The 13,860-nt window shown below is 43.5% G+C and overlaps 1 protein-coding gene across 1 annotated transcript; it reads right to left on the bottom strand.

The window, feature by feature from the left end:
- Positions 1-2,247: 2,247 nt before the first annotated feature.
- Positions 2,248-7,357, bottom strand: shbg (sex hormone-binding globulin). The gene is made up of 8 exons (XM_041985564.1): positions 7,087-7,357; positions 6,255-6,352; positions 4,142-4,331; positions 3,814-3,975; positions 3,449-3,605; positions 3,055-3,191; positions 2,662-2,866; positions 2,248-2,519 (listed from the first exon to the last, which is right to left on the bottom strand). Exons 1-8 carry the CDS (start codon positions 7,186-7,188, stop codon positions 2,386-2,388), a joined length of 1,185 nt encoding a protein of 394 aa, XP_041841498.1. The 5' UTR covers positions 7,189-7,357; the 3' UTR covers positions 2,248-2,385.
- Positions 7,358-13,860: the final 6,503 nt, after the last annotated feature.

Here is a 13,860-nt window from a genome sequence, read left to right as displayed (position 1 = left end):
TATGTGTTTAGGGATATATGTTTCCTTAAATTTAATAAGAAATTACTAGACGACCTCCCCAAAGCTCTATAACTATCATGACCTTCCCCTCTGCTTTCTTTGCCTTAAGTGCATTTTGCTCCTGAGCAGTAAGTGAGATTTTAACAGAGCATTTGAAGCAGGCAGATCATCCACTTTATCTTTTTAGCTTTCTCACTCAAGTTAACTGTTGTATGTCTATTCCGTTTGCACAGCATCAAGTCATCCTTTCAGCTACGGACATTTGACCCCGAAGGTGCAATTTTTTACGGAGACACCAAAAACGGAGGGGACTGGTTTGTTTTGTCCCTGAAAGATGGCATCCCTTTGATGCAATGAAAGAATGAAAGAAAAACTAATAAGATTATAAGCTGTGTATATATGATACATACATGATCATTTTTATTAGTATGGATCCGAAATATATCAATAATCAGTAAGTTATTTGTTAGTTTAAATTCTGTATTTCTCAGAAAAACACATTTTCTGAATATTAAACAACTTTTTTTTTTCTTAATTCTTTTTTGTTCCAACATCATCTCCAAACTCCTGACACCACTCCCTGATTATGAGGAGAAACTTGATTTAACCTATTTGGGTCATCAAGAAATGCTATGGATGTCCAAAACTCTGCTCCTATGGTTCTCACCTGTACAAACCATGGATGTACATCTTTCAAATCCCTGCATCCCTCTGTGGCCTTACTCAGCGGTACCACTCCAGCTTCCTTAACTCTACACTCCGTCTCTGAACCTCAGGTTCTTTGACATCAGCCAGCTCTTCATTCCCCACACCAGGCTGAAATTTTGCAGACAGCTTTTTTTAGCGTTTTAGCATGCATCGCCCCTGTAATATTCACAGCACCTCAACCCTGAACAGCTTTAACAGCTTTATTTATTTAAGTTTTTTTGCAGCAGTGATTATAATCATAATAATAATGAAAATCCTTTTATTTATTTATTTTTTGTTGAGAAGTTCAAAATCTTACAAATCTTGCAGCTGTGATAAGAAGCAGCATTTATGGACAACTTATTTCATATGATTAAATTCCACAAATGGCCTGTTGGGGGCAGCAACACATCCTAACTGCACATACTCTCACAAAACCCACCAGACAAAAAATGTCTGATAACACTGTTACCATAAAAACAGCTACCTCACATCCGGGTCAGGTTGACTCCTGATGCTGTAACTAAAACACTTCAACTTAGCTCTCACTCTTCAGCTACAAATGCAGAAAGAGCACAGATTTTTATTTCTCACCAATGACAGATTTTTTTTTTTTTTTTTTTTTTAGTTTGAGCTGAAGCCTCAAAATTTAATTACAGCACTATTTCTGGCTTATCTTGCCTTAACTGTGTGATTTGAATTGTACAATTTTAATATCTTTGATGATCCACTAGAGGGCGCAATTAATCACTGGATCGTTCTTCAATCTCAGCTGAAACCTCCTCAAACCATCATTATCTTTTATTTTGCTTTAAATACAGAACACAAAACACAAATAATCACCAAGAACACTTTGAAAGAATCTTATTTATTCACAAACATACATTTGTTTGTATCATGGTCAAATGAAAACTCGTGTCTGAGGTCAGTCTGTGTGTTCTGTTACAAATGATCAGGAGGATAAACATGTTTAAGAAGATTAATATTTGATTGGTAAATATTTCTGCTTTAGAAATTAATTGTTATGAGTACCACAATAGACTATAATGAGTTGTCTGATAAGAAACCTTGGCATCTGGGTGTTACGTAAAGAAAAATAGACCATGTTTTAACTAACAGATTATGAAACAGTGCACCTCTGAGCACAGGCCTGTTACAGATGCATCAGTTAAAGTACAGAGAAGTAAGACACTCCGACTGAGAGAGAAGTTGTGTATGTACAATCTGTTAATATTTCATGTCTCCGACTTTGTGTGCTGAATACATTTTGAATCATAACACACTTATTTTGTTCATTTTGTATTTCTTTTATTGAGATCTGAACTTCTTCTTCTTCATGGTTTTAATGTATATGATATTGGTCATTTTTCTGCTAATTTCTTGCTGTCTTGTGTCTAATTGTGATTGCTTTATGTCCCTTTGTGGTTTCTTTGTGGCTCAGTTATAGTAACTTTTCAGCTCTGCTTCTTTTGTGTCACATTTTGGTTATGTGTGTCTCTTCGTGGTCATGATGCATCAGCCATTATTCTTTGTTTCACATCGGTCTTGTCATTTGCCTTGCTGTAGCCATTCTTTGATTTTCATTCAATCTTTAGGGTAATTAAACATGCTATGTTTATCATTTACATTGACTTGTGTGAATAAATGCATCAACTTCAAACATCCAGTCCACATACAGCCCATCCTTGCTTTTGTGGTCTAGGCGGGGCAGCTGTGAGAGGAGATTGACTTGTGCTTGATGCCTAAATCCAGATCCAAATCCCTCCCTTGGACTTGGATCTTCTCTAGACAGCCTGTCAAGAAATGGGAGCCGACATTATCCTCACTTTCACCTGGAAAATGAAAAAGGGAAAGAAGAAAACACTGTGACAGTGGACTGCACAAATGAATTAAGTCATTATGTGTAGTTTTACTCTAAATGTTGTGTTCGCTAAACAGTTACATGGGATTTACATAATCCCAGTAAAATCTTACCCAGAAAACCTCCAACAGCAAGAAGACCATTTTTCCAAGCTGCCAAATAACCAGGGTGGCTCACAGCACTGACAGGTAACACAATGCTTTTTGATTCATCTTCATCTGGAAACACTTTCAGTAAATCCTTCTGAAAGGTAATCAGCAGTCTCTTGAAAGGGTTTTCCACAGTGACATTTTCTTCTTTGAACTTGAGCGTGACCACCTGGAAATCAAAACCAGAAATAGACAGTAAATCTATAAAGGTTTCCAGTGTGTTTGTGTTAGCTTGTTGTGCATTTGTATGATGTATTTAAATTAACCACATGATCTTACAAGCTTTAAGACCACTGTTTGCAGTTAGGAGCGGATGCTGGAGACTTACTTTGGCTTGTGTCAGATTTATGTGCATACCTTTGTGTTATTGCTGGCTACTACAGTAAACATCGGCTCTTCCTGTGAAGGCTTGATGCTCAAAATGGTCCCGTCCATCTGACCAAAATCACCCCACAATTCAATCTTCAGCCCATGTTCTTCCTCAAATGGGAAAACTGCACACATATAAAAGAAAGCAGTCACACAACTAACAGCTATCAGAGGATAGCATTAGGAATTAGGCTATTGTTAGTTAACAAGTTAAACCTGATAACTGACAGATTTCTGACTACTTGTCAGATAAATTGTTGCTACCCAAATATGCTGTGTCATGTGAAAACACACAATCCAGTCCAGCTGGAGAGTGTGTTATACCAAAAAAGGGTAGCAAACACTTGCTTGTATGTTGGATAACTTCACGCTATGTCCCCACCTGATGTGTTGAAAACAGCAAATCCTGTGCCTGGGAAGTAGCTGCCAGGTTGGATGTTTTGATGACAGGACCACAGCTCTTCTGCCTCCACCTTCCAGGGGATGCTAAGGTTCAGCCATCTTCCGTCCCGCACACAGCCGTCCATCTGCGGCTCAAACTTTAGATAGAAGTAGTGAACACTGGTTAAGAATTGAGCAAAAATTGCCAAAGAACATAAAATCATATTCATTCAACAGGGCATTAGGAAACTCTACTCCAGAAAATGTAAAAAAAAATCCCAAATAAGACCAAATCTTACTGATCAGAATGGATAAACGGTCTTGAACAGTGTAAAAGTGATTCAGAGTGGATAAATATGTCAACACCTGAACAATCATCTTTTCCTTGTTGATCAGGATTCCACCAACAGCCAGTCGAAGTTTACCAAAAATGACATCCTCTATATTTTCAGACTGCATGCCTACCACCAGTCCAGCTGAGCCATCCACCTCTAGGATGACAAACTTCCCTTGGTTGCTCACTTCAAGCTTGACAACATCAGGAAAAAAAAAACACAAAAATGTCATGTAAAAACAACAGTATGGAACACCACGTGACATGTTTCTCTAAGATTTTAAGAGCTGTGTTATTTCACTGAAGTGTTGCTTGATATGTAACAAACCTGAAAGCCTTTTAGCCGCACTGGAAACTCACCGTGTGCCATTTCCCATCGTTGAGCTTTGGCCCACCTGCCACGCTGACGAGTACATCTTCTTTGCTGATCTGCATCAGAGGGATGCCATCTTTCAGGGACAAAACAAACCAGTCCCCTCCGTTTTTGGTGTCTCCGTAAAAAATTGCACCTTCGGGGTCAAATGTCCGTAGCTGAAAGGATGACTTGATGCTGTGCAAACGGAATAGACATACAACAGTTAACTTGAGTGAGAAAGCTAAAAAGATAAAGTGGATGATCTGCCTGCTTCAAATGCTCTGTTAAAATCTCACTTACTGCTCAGGAGCAAAATGCACTTAAGGCAAAGACAGCAGAGGGGAAGGTCATGATTGTTATAGAGCTTTGGGGAGGTCGTCTAGTAATTTCTTATTAAACTTAAGGAAACACTTATCCCTAAACACTTATTTCATATAACAAAATCCCAAATCTCCACATACTCTTTGCCTAGTATCAGTCCTGGTTCTGTTGGATCTCAGTGCTGCGTTTGATACTGTAGATCACAGAATCCTGTTGCACAGGCTGGAAAACTGGGTTGGACTTTCTGGAGCGGTCCTTAACTGGTTCAGATCCTATTTAGAAGGCCGGAGTTATTTTGTTACGATCGGCAGCTATGAATCCGAGCGAGTGGCCATGACTTGTGGAGTCCCCCAGGAGTCAGTCCTTGGACCTCTTCTGTTCAACTTGTATATGCTCCCTTTGGGTAAAATATTACAGAACTATAGCATTAGTTATCAAAGTTATGCAGATGATACACAACTTTATGTGCCTCTGTCACCAGATGACTGCAGTCCGTCCAATAGACTTAATGTGTCAGTGGTCTGGAGCAAATAAACACCTGGATGAGGGAGAATTTCCTACAATTAAATGAAGACAAAACTGAGATTATTCTGTTTGGTAGCAAAGAGAAGAGGGTCAGCATTGGCAAACACCTGGAGACTCGGGCTCTTAAAATCACCAACCAATTTCGTAACGTGGGAGTGTTGATAGACTCAGATCTGACTTTCAGCAGCCACATCAAAGCTGTCACTAAGACAGCTTTTTACCAGCTCAGAAACATCAACAGAATTAAAAGTTTAGTCTCCCAGAAAGACCATAAGAAACTCATCCATGCATTCATCTCCAGTAGACTGGATTACTGTAATGGTCTTTTAACAGGACTTCCTAAAAAGAGCATTAAACATCTGCAGCTCACCCAGAACGCTGCTGCTAGAGTTTTAACCAGGACTAAGAGATCTGAACACATCACACCAGTTTTGAAATCTTTACACTGGCTTCCAGTCAGTCACAGAATAGATTTTAAAACCCTTCTGCTTGTTTACAAATCCCAGAATGGTTTAGGCCCAGAATACATCTGTGACATGTTCAGAGAATATAAACCTAGCAGAGCTCTTAGATCCAAAGACTCTGGTCAACTAGTCCAGACCAGAGTCCAGACTAAACATGGAGAAGCAGCATTTAGCTGTTATGCTGCAAACAAGTGGAATAAACTGGCAGTGGAGATTAAACTTTCCCCAAATGTAGACATTTTTAAATCCAGGTTAAAAACATTTCTTTTTTCATGCGCCTATGCATGAAATCTGCACGGTAACTTTTTTAACTTATCTTGCTTTTAATCATTTTAATGTAATTTATTATTTTATTGTGATTATGTGTTGATGCCTTTTACTATTCTAAATATCTGTAATGTCTTTGTTTTATGTAAAGCACTTTGAATTGTCCTGTACATGAAATGTGCTATACAAATAAACTGCCTTGCCTTTTTTGTTGATTTTTTTCACTGAAGATCTTCATCAAATCAGATCAAACTTTATTTATAAAGCGCCTTTCATGCCAAACAGCATTTCAGCTTGTCACACACGTGCGCACACACACACACACACACACACACACACACACACACACACACACACACACACACACACACACACAGGAGAACACAAGTACCTCCCGCCCTCAGTTTCCCCAATTTCTCCTTCCATCTCTATTCTACCCAAACAAGGACTCTAACCCCTATTTTCTGTCTCTTAATTGAATGTAGGTATAGAAATACTGATAAAAATAAACATCATACTGCACTGATGTGCCCTTGCTTACCTGCTAATCTCAGAGAGGTTGGCTGTTGTGTGGATCAGCGGCCTCCAGAGGTCTCTGTGCTGCCCGAGGTATACGGTTGAATCTCCCGATACTTCTTTCTGAAAGACAAGCATAAGGTGCTCATTTAACACTAAACCATGAGCATTATATTATGTACCTCAAACATTCACTGAATGCTGCTTTTGAATATATAGTCGGATGCCATGACTGGGTAGTGGTTAAAACCATAATGAGTCAATGTAAAGCATAATCTCTGTGTAAGTTAATGTAGTTCAAGTTTTAAGCAGTAATGTTGTGCTAAATCCATGCTGATGCCATTTATGTATTAATACATGGGGGGGGGGGGGGGGTAAATTTATGGGAGGAAAACAAAAGTAGTAAGTGAGGCTGGAGCAGCTGTTGTTATGGGGCTTATTGGTCCACAAACTGAGCAAAGTCCTAAGTCTAAATAAATTATGGATGGGGCCTCTTAGCTGGCATCTAAATTGTGTACAGTAGGTGTTTGTTTAAGAATTTTAGGCTTTTAGGCTGCACTTAGTTGAACCCCTTTCTTTTAAAACCCCAGAAAATGTTTCACCAAGAAAACATTGTTTAAAATTTTTTAAAGCAAATATTTCTTTGAGAAACATTACTAATTTACAGTAAAAAAGAAACAATACATGCTTAAGAAATTATCTATGCCTTCACACAGATTTAGGGATTTTGTTTAAAGCCCCAAAATACAAATAAAATCATTTGCAACTTTGCATTAAACTCTCCAGTAATTAATCCACATACTCCTTATGGCATATACACACATTCATCTAAAACATTATGCATCATATTTACACACCTTATCCCGTCCGTTCCCCTGCCCCTCAGCTTGCCGTCCCAGCAGAGTGAGGCTTACAGTAAAGAGCAGTCCACCTGCCACTACTTTCCAAAACACTGTCATCCTTCAGCACATTCACCCACCCGGGCCTCCCAGTGTGCACTCTCTAGAGCCCTTGGGTGGTCTGCACACTTAGTTTTTTTTTTAGGCGTCTACGGTGGGATGAGGAACAGAGATATTTTGCCACAGTGTTAGAGTGTAGGTGTGTGCTAGCACACTGTGCTGGGGTCCAGAGGGCAAACACAGCACGGTCAGTGCAGGTTATCGATCCCCAGGAGGAAGTGCTCTGTGGGTGTGTGGCTGTAACTAATGGGATATTTGTGAAACTGTAGGAGTGTAGAAGGGAAACGGTGGGCAGCAGTAACACATACGAATCAGTTAGTACCTGCCATAATATTCTTCACGGTTACTTGGTCTATAAAGTAAAAAAATGAGCCACCTTAATGTATTTGGCACATTTAAAAGTAGCTGAAACTGACCCAAAGAACTGAAATCAGATTCTCAGTCTCCCTGCTTTGTGGTGATTCATCTATGTAGCTGCAGCGCAGCTTCAGGCTGAGTCAGTGACCTTAGGAGGACCACTGATGTGTGCTTACCCATGACACAGGAACCTCGATTCACTGCTGCTGGCCATGATTCAGCGCATGCATGTGTTGCTGTGTGTTTGTAGCAATGGTGGGAGAGATGAGAACTGCTCTTCACAAAGTCACAAAGCTCTGTTTTCTCTTCAGCTGGCTGCATTCCCCTGATATGATCTCCTTCCAGGAAGGCTGTGATATCTGGGAAGTACTGGGACAAGAGCAATACACACATGGAGAGAGCTGCTACAAACAGTCTGTTAATCAGTTGTTGGGGATTAGGAGTTCACCTGAAATGTCAAATCAAACCAGAGCATGAAAATGTTCCAACTCTTGCATGTTCTCACAGCGTGACACCTATTTAACTGATTTTATTCTAATGAGTGCCACAGCAGGTGACAAAAACAGGTGTAAATGATGAGATTATTGATGGTTGCATTCCATTTGTGTCCATGTTCTGTGTATTTTGGCCTGCTGGGACGCTTGAGCAAAACAGAGCAATCGTTGATGTTATTAGTAACATCTGAGCTTTTCCTGGAATGAAAAGTTTCAACAACGGCCATAAAAAAAAAAAAATCAGACAAAATTTATTGCTTTGATTTGCTCAAAAACTGAATGAAGCCCTCTCTGGATCATTCATTTTAGTGTTAACATTTGATGATGCATGTTTTGAGAGATTACTTCAGCCTAATTCATATTCAGCGTGAAATTAGTCGCTGACATATTTTCTGAGCATAAAGACTGGTGAGTCACCAAACTGACTGTTCCTGATTAAACCACAGTGTCACCAGTGGGAAAGATCCTGATTCTAGAGCAAACTGTAATATGTCTCAGGCTTACTGGTCCGGAGAATAGTGCATTTTTATAAAAGTGTAGACAAGAAGGAATGTATTCTTTGGCTAATGTAATTAAAAAGCCTGAATAATAACTATACTAAAACATGTTTACTGTTTATGTAAAAAACCAATATCATTTCTCCGTTCAAAAAACCCCACTAAAGATGGTAGAAAGTTATCTAACGCTACAAAGCACCTTAGACATATGTTTAATGGTAAAAAGCATTAAAGAAACACTAGCCAGACTAAATATCTCATGTAGATCTAATGTCTGATACAAACAAGACTAAACAACAACAACAGGACCAGTTATTGATTATAAAAAGATCCCAGAGAGGCTCTCAGAAGATATTATAGGTTCACTGCTTTGAGAAAGGTTGCAATTAAATGTAAACAATTTAAGAATAATGTCTCCAAATCTCCTAAATCTAATTTAATGCAGCACCTCACAGCAGGGTGCAAGATACTGGCAGGCAAAGAAAACAAGGAACGCCATAAGCAAGTAGCCGGCATAATGTACAGAAACATCTGTGCAGAATATGGACTGGAGACCCCTAGGTCACAATGGGAAACAACTCCCAAGGGGTGAAGAATAAGAGGGCCAAGATCCTCCAGGTCTTCCAGATACAGACCGACAAAATAATGGTGGCCAACCAGCCGCACATTGTGATCATGGATCAGCAGCAAAGGAAAGCCGTAGTTATTTTTTTTTTTTTTTTTTTTAACCTGTCTTGTCCAGCATCGTTGCAAACAGAATGATTGTCTGGCTGCTGTCTGGTGCTGGGCAATTTTACTCTATCAAGCAGGGATTTATACTACATGTATAAAGTCCCTCTTGATGAAAAACTTTATTAAATCAGACTCTTAATGCTGGACTCGACCGGAGGGGACAGAGAGAGAGAGAGAGAAAAGAAAGTAGAGAGAAGAGGGAGGGGAGAGAGAGGGACAGAAAGGGTGTGGGGAGTGCGGGTGGGGACTTGAAACATCATACAGAAGACCATGTAATCCATACTACTTACAACATATATAGCTACGATCATCCTAGCCAGTAGGTCATTACACAACTAGTTGATAATAGTAACAATAATAATAATAAGAGTAAGAGTAATAATAATAATAAGAACAGAAATAATTAAAAAAAGAAACAAAATATGATAATAGATATAAGTGAAACTGCTGTATTCAAGAACACGCGCAGAGAAACCTGTGTGGATGTGTTGGAGAACTCGGCCACACGGCGACGCAAAGACTGTGTGGAGACGTTCAGGAAGGAGTGACCATGCAGAGTGATCATGCAGATGCCACCTCACTTGAACAGAGGCCAGAGTCAGGCCAGCGGTCCCGAGACCCAGGCCACCAGCCCCCCCGCAGGCAACAGATCCCGACCGGTCCACAGAGACGACCACTCGCCCGCCCAGGAAGGCAGCAGCAGGAGACCCCAGCAGGAGCCGCCCCGCGGACCCAGGGCACCGGCCCCGGCGGGCCGAGGCCAGCAGTCCCCGACCCCCCCGGGCACCGGCCGCCCGGGACAGACGGGGCAGAGGGCCCGGGCCCAGGAGCGCAGGGACACCCCCCCCCCCCACAGGCCGAGGGCCAGCACGCCACCCGGGGGGACCCGGCCCGCCCAGACGGCCACCACCAGAGGCCAGCCCCACACCCCAGCGCCCAGCCACACACCCCGAGAACCAGTCCTGCCCCCCCCCCAGACCAACACACACACACACAAACACACACACTCTCCTTCCACTCCTCCATTTATCCTCCCACGCATACACCATTCAACCCTCACATACTCTGTCCTCCCACACACACACACCATCCTTCCACCATCCATCCTTCCACACACACACCATCCTTCCTCCCACACACTCACCATCCTTCCATACACTCTCCCACACCTATCCCATCCTCCCACACACACATCATCCCTCCACCACTCATCCTCCCACACATACACCATCCTCCCTCTCACACACCATTCATCCACCTTCACACCTCCCATACACACACACACACCTTCCTTCCACTACCCATCCTCCCACACATACATCATTCTCCTACACCAAACATCCACCTTCACGTACCCCATCCTCCCACACACACACACCACCCCTCCATCACCCACTCTCCCAAACATACACCACTCCCCCACACACACACCATCCTCCCTCCCATACACCATCCATCCTCCCGCACACACACCATCCTTCCACCATCCATCCTCCCACACACTCCCCCATCCCTGCACCATACATTCTCCCACACATACCCCATCCTCCCACACATACATCATCCCTCCACCATTCATCCTCCCACACCCACACCACCCCCCCTCCCACACACCACGCATCCACCTCCACACACCCCACCCTCCCACACACCATCCCTCCACCACCCATCCCCCCACACCCACACCACTCTCCCACCCCCCCCCCCCCCCCCCCCCCCAACACACACACACACAAACACCATCCCCCCACCACCATCCTCCCGCCACCCCACGCCACGGGGGGACAGCCCCAGCCAGGAGGCGAGGAGACACGAGCCAGGCCCCCAACCCCCCACCCCGCCCCCGCCCCCCACTCCCCACCCCCAAAACAGCACCTTCCCCCCAGGGCCAGCAGCCAAAACCCCCCGGGACAGCCCGCCTACGCCCCGGGCCAACGCGACAGGCCACCCGGCCCGCCCCGCCCCGCCCCCGGGCCATCCATGGAGACAGGGGCGCTTGAAGACCCCATCCCCCCTCCCTCCCCCACTAGTGATGGAATATATTATGTGCTGTTTGCAATTAAAAAAAAGAGGGTTAAAATTGGGGGGCAGTAACTGCATTGAGGAGGGGGTGGGGCCACCTGAGCAGTCCCACCCACCTGACCTCGCATGTTCCACCCCCCAAAACGTGTTTGTATGTTGCAAATGTTATTTGTGCTCAGTGACTAAGTGGAATTAAAAGCTGGGAGGCATGCTGCCGCTCGGCGAAGCAACAGGGCCACTATGATGACCCCCCTGCCCCGCCCAGCGCAACAAGCACACCTCCCACGCCCTACCTGTGTATGTAGTGAAGAGTGGGGGAGGGGAGAGGTCAGGAGATGTAGGTCCAGAGGGGAGTAAGCCTCTCCCCTGGAAGACGACCCGCCAGTGGCTTAGGGCGCCCCCGTCCCCCGCCGGCCCCGAAGGGCGTCACAGGCCCGGAGCAGGCACCCCAACCCAGGCACGCCACGAACCCCCCCAGGGGCCAGCCACCAGCCCAAGGGGCCACTTTCCTCTTTCTGAGTGGGAGGGGGGCGAGGCAAAGGAAGGGAACCCCAGGCCCACGCCCCCAACACCCGGCCAGGGCGCCCCCCAGAGGACACGTCCTAACCCCCTGCAAACGCACACACTTTTTTTTTTTTTTTTTTTACCCCAGCCACTCACACACCCTCTCACACACCTCTATACACCAACACCTCAATACGTGCACATACCTCCACACACACACTTCACGCACATACCTATAAACACACACACCGGTGCCCACATACACACACACTCTCATACCCCTCCATACACATACACCACTACACACGCACTCACATACATACCTGCATATACACACAAGCACCTCCATACATACTCACGCCTCCACCCACTCCTTCACTCCTCCACACACACCTCGACCTCCACGTGCACACACTCATATATACACACCTTCACACACACCCACACACACATCCCACATAGACCTCCACACACACACCCGCACACCACTCACACACACATACACGCACACACCTAGACCTTCATACACATCCACACACACATACAGCACACACATCCCTCTACACCCACCCACACACCCGCATACCTACAGACACACACACACACACACACCCACCTATATACAAACACACCCCCACCCAGGTTCCGGGGCTGCGACCAAGCACCAGGGCACGGACCAACCCCCGGCACGGCACATCCGGACGGGCCCAGCCCCCCCAGCAGCGGCAGACCCCCCACCCCCAGGAGAGGGGGGAGACCCGACACCCCAGAGCCCGGGGAAAGCCGTAGTTATTGATATAGCCATCCACAACGATAGAAATATCAGGAAAAAGGAACATGAAAAACTGGAGAAATACCAAGGACTCAAGGAAGAGCCTGGAAGGTGAAGGCAACAGTAGTACATCACACATCCCCATCCAGAAGGGTGCAGCCCTAGGAACAGCTAAGATACTGCACAAGACCCTCAAGCTCCCAGGACCTGAGCTGGAGATGAACAGCCAATCAGCCTATCCAGGGGAGATGGGAGATTGGGTGAGGGAAGATGTGTGTGTATATATATATAAATAAAAAAATAAAAAATAAATATTATATATATATATATATATAATATTTATTTTGTTTTTTTTTCTTTTATTCTCTCTCTGTAAACTTCTGCTTTGATCAGATAGGTCTAATTTGTTAAAAGACAGGGTTTATGTTAATAAGCATCTCCATGTGGTTTGAATTTTATGTTATGTTAGGTAAAAAAAAGTTTATATATATATATATATATATATATATATATATATATATATATATATATATATATAGTTTCATAAAAAGAAAGAAATTGAATGCAAAAAATATAAAACAAACACTGAATGATCCCAAGGCCCTCAGGCCATTAACAATAAACACAGTTGAAATGCTATACAGATGCAGTAGTGCACATGGAATAAGTAACGCTCACATCTGCAAAGGCACCATTAACCCTTTAGTGTTCACACTAAGAAAAAAACATTTTTTTCCCATTTCCTTTGAACAATAATTACACAAATATATAAACTAATGGTTGAGATAACAGTTAATAATGTAGTAATAATTGTTAAATGATCAAAACTTGAACCAATGAAACAGTAATGGGATAACACACACTTGCATTTGGTATTAAACACCTAAACCAAGTGGTGGAGAGGCTCAAGCAGGTTTACTTCCACAAATCTTTACTAAGATTCATTATGTCATGAAAGAAGGTAAAGATTGATGTATACCACTTCTGAAGCAACTCATGTCACAATCCAACTTTTTGTTAGAACAAGGTCATGGTTATTTTTAGCAATATGCCAAACCACATTCTGTTTATACAAGAGGTCCCCAGCCCTGGTCCTCAAGGCCCACTATCCTGCAGGTCTTAGACGTCTCCCTGCTGCAACACACCTGATTCAAATAAAATGGCTCTCTGACAAGCGCTGCACAAGTCTGCTATAGAGCAATTCATTTTAATCAGGTGTGTTGCAGCAGGGAGACATCGAAGACCTGCAGGATAGTGAGCCTTACACTACAACATCTATAGAAAAAGAAACTAA

Source organism: Melanotaenia boesemani, chromosome 5, assembly GCF_017639745.1.
Source record: "Melanotaenia boesemani isolate fMelBoe1 chromosome 5, fMelBoe1.pri, whole genome shotgun sequence".
Lineage (NCBI taxonomy): Eukaryota > Metazoa > Chordata > Actinopteri > Atheriniformes > Melanotaeniidae > Melanotaenia > Melanotaenia boesemani.
This window is presented reverse-complemented; position numbering and strand designations above follow the sequence as displayed.

Coding starts and splice junctions, on each gene's coding strand:
- shbg (XM_041985564.1), bottom strand. CDS start 7,188: ATGACAGTGTTTTGGAAAGTAGTGGCAGGTGGACTGCTCTTTACTGTA. Junction 6,353..7,086: donor AGGGGAACGGACGGGATAAG/GTGTGTAAATAT, acceptor CTTGTCTTTCAG/AAAGAAGTATCGGGAGATTC. Junction 3,976..4,141: donor ACGATGGGAAATGGCACACG/GTGAGTTTCCAG, acceptor GATGTTGTCAAG/CTTGAAGTGAGCAACCAAGG.